At 32.7% G+C, this 12592-nt stretch overlaps 2 protein-coding genes across 4 annotated transcripts in view; one reads left to right on the top strand and one right to left on the bottom strand.

The window, feature by feature from the left end:
* Window positions 1-1295: 1295 nt before the first annotated feature.
* Window positions 1296-6490, top strand: LOC137926938 (uncharacterized). The gene is made up of 4 exons (XM_068770686.1): window positions 1296-1526; window positions 4310-4400; window positions 4662-4895; window positions 5833-6490. The coding sequence occupies exons 1-4, from the start codon at window positions 1452-1454 to the stop codon at window positions 5874-5876; spliced, it is 444 nt and encodes a 147-aa protein (XP_068626787.1). The 5' UTR covers window positions 1296-1451; the 3' UTR covers window positions 5877-6490.
* Window positions 6491-7983: 1493 nt separating this feature from the next.
* hpo (serine/threonine-protein kinase hippo) overlaps window positions 7984-12592 on the bottom strand; it is a 55002-nt gene continuing 50393 nt past the window's right edge. For 2 of the 3 annotated variants that reach the window (XM_068770462.1, XM_068770459.1), the window contains exon 11: window positions 7984-10817. In XM_068770462.1, the coding sequence (XP_068626563.1) occupies window positions 10659-10817 (159 nt within the window). In that variant the 3' untranslated portion in view covers window positions 7984-10658. The remainder of the gene's footprint in view (window positions 10818-12592) is intronic. The other variant, XM_068770460.1, reaches the window with a different exon arrangement.

The following is a 12592-nucleotide window of genomic DNA, read 5'->3' as shown; positions in this document are numbered from 1 at the left end:
CCCAGTCATTTTCTATTCAATTCCAGTTTTAGTATTAGAATTAGTAACCGCGTGGGCAGCCCCCCATTAGATGAACTGACGATATAGCTAAGGTCGCGGGAAGTAGCTGGACGCGGGCAGCGTAAGAACAGCCCTTGTGGCGATCTTTGGGGATGAGCTTTGCCTTATAATGTGCGTCTATCGGTTGATACGATGATGATGATAATAAAAAATCTATCCACTCTTCTCATAAATATACCAAGGTCATGCACCGAATGGTTTTGCCTGTAATAATTAAATCATATTGAGAGATAACAACGAAAGGCCAACGTTTCTCGAGTTCTGCAGCAGGATTGTATAAAAAAATGCAGGTCGAGCAAGCCAACAAGTAAACAGGAGGTAGAATTAGAACTAAACGTTAACTGTCTCAAACAATACAATATAGGGGTACGAGAGATCCCCAATAGCGGGAGCCAATTAAAAAAAAATCAGTCAAAAGGCCAGATGCTACTTATCAGTATATGTACACATAATGCTACAGAACTTACAAAATCAGGTATTAGAAAATAATTGTTCCTTAATTAACAAATATAATATATATACAGAGTGATTTAAAGAGGATATTTGGTGTCGGTTAAGGCGTTTGTGTATTAAAATATTAACTATCTGATTGAAATCGAATGGTCACCGATATTAGCAAAATTAAGGATCGGTCGATCATAATCATTTACATTTATCCGTGCAGTACCCTCTGTTATGCGAAGAGGAAACATTTACTACAGATAACAATACCATATGAAAATGTCAGGTTAAAATGTCATCTGTCAGATTACAAACGTTCCATTTTAACAGTTAAATTGACGATTCAAAAACAATCTTCGCAAATCACAAAAAATAATCTACTTTAAATTCAGATAATAACGAACTGAACCTCGTCATACTTTTTTTTGCAACAAAAAAATTATAAAATCAAGCAAAATAATGTTAAAAAACACTGAAAATACTTCAATTTGAACATATAATTTTATCTGATTTAAGTCTTTTGATGGGAGCCTAGTTTTTATACACGAATTTTGATATATTTTCCTTGATTCTAAAGAAACATTTATATTACATCTTAATCATGCTTTTCAGTAGATCTTGTTAATTCCACTAAATAAGTTTTTTTTAATTTTATTATCTTAATATGTTATATTTATATATGTTAAATATGAATATAAAAGTAAGCAATAATATTTATATAATTATTTAAATAATATTTATTTTAAACACCTTTAATGACATTTCCAAAAACCGATTAACCGACTGAACTGTGATTTTGTTGCATATGCAACTCTAGTGTTATTATACTCCTTGATATACAACATTCCCAATCATTATTGATTTATTTCCTACAGTGATCTTTTAGAGTTGAAGGTATTGCATTCAAGTGGATGTCAAAGCAGAGCCCTACTATTTGAGTTACTCTTATAATGTCCACGCAGTCAAAGAAGATGCCATTGATGGACGTAAAGTTTTATGTTCGCCTAGTGGCAACCGTGTTCTCTGTAAGTACGTTATTTAACTTTTAAGAACTGAAGATAAACATCGCATCTTTAAAAACCAAGGAAATCAGGATATATAATATTGAAAATATTTAATTTAAATCTTGTAGTAATAGCAAATTGCCATTTGAACATGTTGATTAACTTAATGTTTATCAATGATATTTAGAATTGTCAATGTCTACAAATGTTAAGCCTTAGTTTTTAGTTTAGTGGTAAATAGACGTATGCATATAAGCGTTTGCCCATGGCTGCACACTTACAGAGGTATTGGAAAGTTTCCATGGTTTCCAAGTTTCAGAACAGCTAAGAAAGTCAAAAATTTAAAAGATGTTTTTGCGGCCATGCACATATCTCCTCCAGAACCTAAGTGGAGAAAGGCCCTTATAATAAATTTATAAAGGGCAATCTATACACAATAATGCAGGATGTAGGAGGATGTGCCCAGGTTTTATGGGGGCCCCCTGTGCTTTGATATCTATAAAAGAGGCATAGGTTGAGCGGGTATTTTTCTATGAGGACCTATGCACATAGGAAAAAATTGAGAACATGACTGGTTGCAATAAAGGAGGTAAAGATTGGGATAAAGGCGGAGTGAAGGGGCACAGAAAGGTTCTCAACAATAACATCCTAGATATTACCATGTCTTCCAGATGCAAAATAAATGCAGTGCCGCTTGGTTGGAGAAACAGATCTGTAGAGATAAGACAAAGTATTACAATGCCTACCATCTCATTATCAGTCTCTTTTATCAAAGGAACTATGAGATGCAGAAACTGTGCTTTAAGAATGCCATCCCAGATGCCATCACTACATTTAATAATGACGAAATTTTCACTATGAACATTGTGCATGAACTTAAATGCTAGAGCTGTACCCTAAGGACCATCTGTGCTCTGCACTAATTACCATTTCTGCAGTAATGTTAGTCCAGACCAGAGTTCCCCAAACTTGTTTGTGTCGTAGACCCCTTGCCATGTTTTTCTGTGTTGGGTAGACCCCCTACTTACCTGATATTGATTTCCTGTAAATTTCTAACTGTAGTGAAGTTTAGTGTTAAAAACTTAAAGTAAAAACACATGTTAATTTATACATTTATTAATTGAATTTAAATTAAAACTACTCAAAATAAAATTTTGTATATGTTATGTAAAATATATGTAACATTAACCCTTTGCACTCCGTTGTCGCCGTATTTGCGACATTAAAAAGCTAACAATAAATCCGCTGTCGCCGTAGCGGCGACATGGTTGTTTTGCTGCCTTGGTGCCCTTAACAGTTAGGTAAGCAAAATAGTCTGTGCTTATCTTATAGTGTTTATGATACGTTTATTATGCTTACATTGTAATAAGAGTAAAAAGTGCTCTATTTAAGTTTATTTCGTTACACTCATAACGTTATAACCCTAGTGAAGATGGAAGGCGAAAATTTTGACGATAGTTGTGAAATAAGTGATGTGGAAGATGAACTCGATTTTGCGTTGCTTGCCGACGATTTAAGTGAAATAGAATTAGAAGATCATTTAGAGACAGATAGTGACGATAGTGACGTAATAGTAGTTAGAAAAAAAAGAAGAATTGCAATTATTGAATCAGATTTAGAGGACGAAGATACACCATCTGTAGACGGCGATGTATGGAGTAATATTACGGGAAGCGACATTCCTTTGGAAAAAATCAATTTTTCAACAGGAAATAAAATACCAGGGCCACAAGTTTTCAACATCGAGGAACCATTACAATTTTTTAAACTGTATTTCACGGAAGAGTTATCGATCAAGACCTTCCACTTCAGCAACTGAAACAAGACTGGACAAAAAACTGCACATATTGCGAAAAGGCAAGAAAAGAGATTGTATTGTTTGTTCTAATAGACAGGAAAAAGGACAAAGACGCGAAACTTCGGAATACTGTGATACTTGTCCCGGTAAACCGCGAATGCATATGGGCAATTGTTTCGAAAGATATCACACTTTAAGAAATTTTAAGTCCTAAAATTTATGTTTTTCTTTTATAATATAAGTTAGAATATGTTTTGTTTATAAAATAGCTAAGAAATAAAAATTTTGTTTTATTGAAACGACTCTATTTTTCTTCTACATCATAGGTATGTACTTGGAACTAATATAGTGCTGGAGTTGCTGGTAGCCTCTATGCATTACTAGGCTGGAGTGCAAAGGGTTAAATAAACACGGGACTGCAACTCTCAGGACAAGTTCAAAATGTTTTGCGACTGCAAAGCAAATACCAACATCCTACAACTAACACAATTTTATAAACATATATAATAATTTTTTTACTTCATAGGTACTTTTATAAATAATGTTAATGTTTTGATATTATAAGATAGTATGATGTAAGTAAATAGGTACTACCAGTGTATGTGTTGAAATCCACTATCATGGACCCCCAAATTTTTTTTCGCTGACGTAGACCCCTTGCAGGTTGTCATAGACCCCTAGGGGTCGATATAGACCACTTTGGGAATCACTGGTCTAGACTAAAACAAGAAACTTGCATCCTTTAGAGTTTATCTTTCAATATTCTCCCGCCATGTATATAATTTCTTCAGCAACATAATTATGATGCATTCAAAGCCTATTTGTTGGGTTAAACTGTGACTGCTAACATCTGTATTATATAGTACTATGCATTTATAAAATAGCTAGCAGAAGTGGCTGGCTTAAGAGTTCTTGAATGGAGACAATAGACCGGTGCAAGTTGAAGCTGATATTTCCTACAGAAAAACATTGCTATTATGCTAAAAACATGAATGTTATGTTGCAGGTATCTGCGGCGACATCATTAGTGTTTGCCCTGTTGCGTCTCTTGATGCCGCAAGAGTTCTATAAGAAACCATTGGTTGGAACCAATGTTGGTAAGGTGCAATTGATAATGTAATTTTTTATTATATAAGATTTAGTATTTGGAAATCCTGTAGAGAAAACAACATTGTTGGTGAACTTTGGGAATCTTCTATGTATATTTGCAGCATAATTCGATTTGAGTATTTATTACTGTAGTTTTTATTAAACTGCAGGACCTGTGGTCTAATTCAAGTTTCTACTCTATTTCTAGAGGTTAAATGTTTTAACGAACTAACAGATTCTTGAATGGTTGATTTAATTTTTAATTTCAGTTATTCACTACCTGATAACTGGTATAATGGTTGGAACAAGTGCAATCGGTTTGGTCAACAGCGGCATCATGATAAAACGTGGTGCAAGTGATAATCGGAGTATAACCACTTGGTTACTTCTGGACTCATTGTTTGAAACATCAAGAGTGGTGTATATCTTCGTCAGTGAAATTGTTTTGAATGGAATGGGAACATTGCAAATTTATGAGCTGCTTGCCAGCGCTGTGCAATACTGTAAGTATGCAGACATTTTTGAACATATTCTACCCAGATCTTACACTATAACATATTTGTCTTGAATGTACATCTAGTACAGATTATATATGTCAATGCCACTGACTATAAGGAAAATGAATGTCTTGGTACAGATAACTCACAATAAAGTAATTTCAAATAATTAATAAATGCAAATATACACTGTGATAATGTACTTATTCCGAGATTGTACATTCAGATGTATTTATGTAAAGTTTTCGTCTTATTGATAATTAAATAAATAGAAAGGACTTTTGTATTTAAAAATTTTAGGAAAATTTTGTATGAATGTGCTTCATGGAATTGATAGAAAATTTTAAAAAGATATATCTTTTTTAAATTGGTAGCGCTACACCAATCATTGTGGCGATCTATGGAGAGGCTTGTGAAGTGATATAGGGGCGGGGGGAGGGGGGCATAACTCAAAAAAGAATGCAAATAAATACACTAACACTAAAATAACAAAAAAAATATTCAAAATTTAGTATCAGTGTTATAAAATAAATTTTACCAATAATATATTTTCTTATAATTTTCAAACGGAGAAAGGAGTTCACTTAAACGTTATTGTGTCAAGGTCGCCACTTAAGTTCGCAACCCGGCTATGCCTGCCTTGCAGTGCCTATCGGCTGATTAATGATGATGGCCTTTTTATTTCTCATATGATAAGACAGACATAAATTTCATTTTGATACAATTTATTTTGTTACTTTTACTTCACTCTAGGCTTAGTTCAGTTAATATATATTTTTTACGATTTTATTTTCTATATATATATATCTATATATATATATATATATATATATATATATATATAACTATGATACAGTAAGTTTAACTACTACTGTTAGTGTCTCTCTTGTCCTTTTCATATATTTTTTGTACAAAATAAAAATTATTATTTCTTTTTTTCCAGTGTTGGACAGTTTCTTCTATTGTCAGATGATACTTCGACACTAACGAATGTGAATAGCGACTAACATGAATTTAAAGAGTTCAACTCGTTAGACTAATGATATAGTTTATTTAACCAAAGCATTTGTTTCGAACTTTGATCTCTGTTTAAAACATTCTAGTATTATTAAAATTTGTATTATTTGTGCTGTCCTATAGTTAGATGGAAAGGTAGAGTAAATTTTGTAATAATTTTAATGAAAATTTTAATTTCTTATAATTGTAGCGACTATTTTTAAAATAATTGTTTGATGTATCCACTCTGTATTATTCACGTGGTTCGTAATGACTAGATAGCCATGTGCCTGATATAAGAGTTCTTAAGAGAAAATAAGTTTCTAAGACTTACAACCATAAAATATTTTTACTCTTCAAGTCTGTGATGTGACAGCTTTTATGTGATAAATTATGATTTTTATAAATTGTTAAATAAAATTCCAGGGATGTATATGAAATGTTTTATATAAGTGTAGTTTTGATTGTTAAGTTTATTAAAATGTTATTGTATAGTAAATATCTTCAGGTCAAAATTAAACGCTAAGTCATTTGGTTTGAAATTAAAAATTATCATCCCATGGTGATGAGATATAACCGAATTGAATCTCTTTTCAAATATTCTATTTGATTCTGTATATTTTATATGCAAAATTGATTTATTGGTAATTTTGTAATCTTATATATATTTTTGATTTCAAAATTCATGATTAATAAAATAAATTTGACAATAGTGATGAAACACTGCTTTAGTATGAGTTCCTAGCTTGTCTTCTTTTGTCTTCAGAACTGTGGTCTTTGTAAACAAACAAGAGAGATTAATAATTGAACAATCTTTGTAACTTGTTACACATTTTGACATTTCATTTGTAGTTTATATATGTAGTATATTTATAAAAGGATTACAGCTAAATATGTATCAAGGAGTATAAAATAATTAATATTGTAGATAAAAAAAGATTTTTTTTAAAGTCACCCCATTTTATATGATATATACACCTACAGTTTATTTTTAGGAATACCCACCTTTTTAATTTAACACACCCACTGGACATCTTTATATATTATCATTAGCAGAATTTTCTTTGTTTATTTTTGGCAACCAAGAATACTTCTTTCATGATTTTCATTTAGTTTTAAACCCCTTAGTTTTGTATGTTCTTGAATCAGGTAAAAACAATATATATACAGTATATGCAAATTTATATTATATTAAATATTAAAGCAGCATGTCAGTAGTACTGTATGATCTAAATAGGTTGTGTGATACTTGATACTAGCACCAATTATAACATAAATATGCCATTAAAGATATTGTTTATGATGATAAACACAAGAAAGAAATTTTAAATAATAAAGTGGGAGATTGAATATTTATTAATTTCATACATTTGTACTTTAATACAAACTACAAATTACCTATGATTTTTTACAACAATTTATGTCGTATTGAATAAAGAACAAGAAAGAATAGCAGTTTCCCTTACTATGATACTTTTTTCTAAATTATGAAATATGAGAAGATGGTCCTTTTTAAATTCAATGTTTGTTACATTCATCATTTCTTGCAAATCGCTATGTTTTGATCACTTTCTGTAATATGATATGCACCTAGATATTCTATTTCTATGTAACTTGGTTGCTGTTTCATTGTGTATTACTATTTTGTATTTTTTTAGTTTTAACTTGGTTTACTTGCCCACCGAACTGCATTTATTGATTTTTCTGTAACATATTATTGTAGTTTTATAAGCATATATTTGTCTTTTCTATTATAACTGAAGGCATGTTTACATTATCTGTGATTATGAGTCTCTATTAGTGTTCAAACATGAACTATTTAAACAGAATATTGGATGTTAGGTTTTATCTTAAATGCACTGCACATGTAAGCTGTTTTCTTGACACGTTATTTGTTTATTAATTATCCTATTTGACATTGCATTGCTTTGTACTGAGCATTCGTGATTTTTGCTGTAATGTGACCATCAAATTTTTTTACATATAGTTTTTGCACTTTAAAAATGTTTTTAATTATGTTAATTATATCAAAAATCAAGAGATCTTCACTGACATCATACATATAATAAAAGAATATATTAAATAAAAGTCGTTTTTTCATTTATCCTCTTTAATTTGCGATTCGTCCGTCCAAAAATATAATGCAATCAGCTATCAACACTTCAACAGACTACAGAATTACAAAGTGCACTCCCTTCTTACTACCAACCAACTAGAAATAGGCGGAAAGCCCTTCACACGCGACATGAACAGCCTGGATCTCTGGATGGTAATATGTTAAATTTGGTAGCACTGGGTTGCGTGTGCCGGGCTTTGTGCGATCCCACAGAACAGTCCAAGGCCACACAACAACAAACATTCGAACACAACGAGATCTCCAACAACACTACCGCTCTGTTGACACACCGCGGGGACAATGTAAAAAAAACATTATGCATCAATAATTATACGAACGAAACAAATCAACAATGCGTGACATTTATTCGTTAACACAACTAAACAAACCAGCGGACTGTGCTCTAAGCAATTTGAATTTAAACATACACCTACATTACGTTACCCTGTACAGTCGCAGACAAAACTCTCATCCGATGTTCGAATAGGCCGATTACCGCGTCGGCCGTGACGCGTCAAACTATTTCGCGGGAAACATTTGACAGGTGTCACACCAATGTCATCAGCTAGAAATATCCCGCCAAAAGAATTTCACACATCACGGCGCCAGTAACAAAAAAAAAGTAAACGATTAAAAAATTATATTGTAAAAATATTTTTTCCCAGGAAAAAATTTATATCGAATTATATATGCGAATTTCGTACAATAATCATTTAAAAAAATATTATTCATTTTTCGTACCCAAATTTCAATCGCGAATGGCACAAAAATCAAAGTCAATCCGCAACTATTTATAATCAATAGACAGGATAAAAAATTCTAAATCGACTAAAACTATTGCTTGGTTTTATTAAAATACATTGAATCATTTATATTTAATGGCACTTCTATAATATTTGTTGTTAAAATACATTTATGACGTATACTCGGGTTTAATGCTCCCGACAAATTGCATTAAATTCATATAATAATAATTGAATTAAATTACAAATTAAAGGTTACATATATTTGGGCGCGTATTCAGAATTATCTATAGCTTTATTATTAAAATTAATAATAGACAAGACATACAGATAAAAAAATGTTACTATCAATTTTGGCGCCAAAATATGTAATCTTTTTAAATTATAAATAAATGACATACTATACATGAGGCATATAGTTTCAATAATAAATTGAATTAATGTGTTATTCGTCGAAAGCATCAATACCATTTGTTAAAAATTAAATTCACGTAACTATGGTGCTGTTGAGGAATAGTTGTGTCTTCCTAAAGCCTGTCTATATAGGTTCATTGAAAAAATAATTACCACGCCATCTTGCATAGACTTTAGCATCTGAATAAATTCAAATCTCACAACCCTCTAAGGTCATACGAATATAATCTAATATATAGTTTTATAATACAATCTGCGTTGCGTTACATCTGAGATACGAACGCAAGGAACTTAACGAACAGAGGCTCGAGAAATAACAAATGCACGAATTGAATCTAGAAAACAAATCAAATGCGACTTAAAATAAAATACTAAGCTATCTACACAATATATATTGTCATGAGTTTATTACAATATACTACAAGGGTATATCCTCCTCCGTCAAGCTACAAAAATATGTTTGGTTCGAAAGAAAATATACTCTGTCGCTCGCTAGATGGCGTCGGTGTAAAATGATAAATCGCAAAATCATCTAAATAAACAGTTAATGATAATATTTAACTTTGAAATCGTTCCCGCACGTTGTAACCACTAATAGATTTACAAGACACTAGCAATACTGTTTTACTTACAAGGATTATTACAACAGAAGTATTATGTATTCAAATTAACTATCTATATTTAATGTAGATTCAAAATAAACAAAACAATGTTGTCTGTTCGATTTTGAATTGTTGTTTTAATTCCTAGTAATAATCCTTAAGTAAAAGGATTTATAGTATCCCACAAGAAAGCAAATAATTAGCGCTTGTATTGCAAATCTATTTATAGGTAATCTGTGGCACCAGTCATCTATTCTGTTTACAAGCCAACGCCATCTAGCGGTCGGGTTGCATAAAAGATATGTCTCTCATCGCTAGACTATACTACATTAACAACTTACATTAATCGTCTAAAACTATTGAAGATTTCACTTCTCCGAGCAAAAAACGTGGCGGTGTTTCCATAGAAACGTTTCATTAAAAAATTTGGCCGGCAGAAAGCGAGTTGGCCGTCATTACGTATTTAGGAACAAATGCGTCTTAGTTAAATGCTTTCAAAATGTTTGGCACTCCCTGACGCGAAGCGCATCAAACTGAATCTCTCGCTGCAGTTTCGCAAATTATTTTAATAAGCTCGTCACTGAACAGCTCATACAGCTGCGGACTGTTCAGGAAACCACGCGTCTCCACTGCATGTGACGGTTCAGCTTTACAATTGTCTAAATAAATACAACGATGCCGGGAGTTGAGACACGCTATGGGATGTTTTGTATTATCTATGCAACACGCAAGTCTGTGGAGAGATACGCTTTATATATTTGAAAGTTTCAACGTACTATAAATCTGTATGTTTGTACTCATCTGACGAGAGGGGGGGAGGGCTCCGCCGGTAAGGGAAGGGGGCGGGGACATGGCCGTGTCGCTCCGTGTCGAGTACTGCGTGCAGGTCAAGGTGCGGCTAGAAGTTCTGCTGCCGTTTGCGCTTTAGGTGTATGGCGTCGAGGATGGGTCGGCGCTTGAGGTCGTAGCGTGCGCGCAACTGCTCGATCTCGGCCTCCATCTCGGCGTCCAGCCGCGCCATGCGCGCCTCCAGTTCGCCCTCCGATAGGTAGGCCAGCTGCGTGATCACATGCGTCCGTCACGACATCACACGTGGCGCCATCTATGGCGCCACCGTCCACCCTTAATTGGACGTACTTATGCAGACAACATCCAAACCACTTATTATAACTTATTCACCAAGAATTAAATTAAATCAAACTGTTTATAACCTCCCCAAAAAGCTAAACTATTTCATCATTAACGGAAGAAGCTTATTATTCAATAAACGATAATCCTTGGCAGTGATGTGATTATTTTGATTTCATACGCTACATCTGATAAAGTATACATATATAAATCTATATTGTTAAACTATATTAAAAGAAGTGTAATTATGTAGTTTCTTCCTCTACAACTATAACACCTTGCGAACACGAGTAGAGTCAAAAATAAAATAGATTTATACAATAAATAGATACATAAGAGTTCTTTTAAAAGTTCCAATTTTGAATAAACGAATTTTATTTTTATCTTTTTCACTGATTGTCAATAAATATACCTGACATATATCATCTCCATGTCAGCTGATATACGTTCACTGCAAAGAATCACTCAACGACAACATCAATCCTTCCGAGGACTTTCACTATGTCATCGGTGCACCAAGAGGGGGAACTTCCAACACCGCGTCTACCGGCTGGTATTTGCCACTTGGTCCCAATGGCAATCGTGGATATACTTTAGAAGATGTATAACAAAGATCTATTACAACTGACAATGTTCCATTTTAATCTTTTAAATTACTTTTTTTTTAAAATAAATTACCGTTATTAAAACATCTTGTTCATCTAAGTGTGGAATGGATTTTGTTGCATAACTACCTCCAATTAAGGTACAGCTCGCGCCAAATTTCTAGTGCGCTCTGAACGCGAGGCGAGTCACATCGCTATCTCGCTTATACATAGGTATAAGCGAGATGGCGACAATAAGTTTGTTCCACCAAAAGTACAGTCAGACGTATTTTTTTGTAAACAGTTATAACTATGTCTGAATTTAATATACGAGATTATAACCATTAGTAAAGGAGTAAAAATGATCAAATCATTTATTTTATCCTTATGAATATATAGTTAATATTAAAACGCAGATAAATACTACACAGACACTGATTAGAAATAAATATAAACGGGTGAATGTATAGCTCATTTTCTGCCAATTAATATATGTAATAACATAGTATGAAAAAATTCAAATTCGAATTACTACATTTTTAAAGGTTTAAATATTTTACTATATATTCCCTAACATCTCATATAATGATAATTATGCAATACATAAAAAAAAAAATTTTTAATTTCATTCATATATTTAAATGATAAACATTTTCTCTTCGACTGTACGTTAAAGTGAAAGAAAAAGGAAAAGAAATTTTCTAAAAATTTGACGCGAGCGATATTACACTGCGATCACAAACGTTCAATATAGCGTCGCTCAGACGGAATAATGCCGTAACGTACTTTTACATTTTCGTCCACCCACAGCTGGACATAAATCTTCCCAATAGATTTACAACAGGTTCCAATGACCTAAACATCTGTCTTCCTTATGGGTGGACGTTCTAAGAAGAGGTACTGCTTCATCAGAGCAAGTATGTACATAGGAACATACTTACTCAGATGAAGAAGCGACAATATCGTGAACGGTGATCTCAGTGATGAAATAAAATTAAAAACTAAAAATATCTACAGACTAAAGATGGAAGCTTTATATTGTATCATCACAATATTGTGCTGGGATACATTTGTAAATTCTTCATTCATAAGCTTCCACCAAAGACCACCATGAGGCACC

This window comes from Battus philenor, unplaced genomic scaffold (genome assembly GCF_028537555.1).
Source record: "Battus philenor isolate CCGP_79_NKW_IND1 unplaced genomic scaffold, ilBatPhil1.0.hap1 SCAF_3, whole genome shotgun sequence".
NCBI classification, from domain to species: Eukaryota; Metazoa; Arthropoda; class Insecta; order Lepidoptera; family Papilionidae; genus Battus; species Battus philenor.
This window is presented reverse-complemented; position numbering and strand designations above follow the sequence as displayed.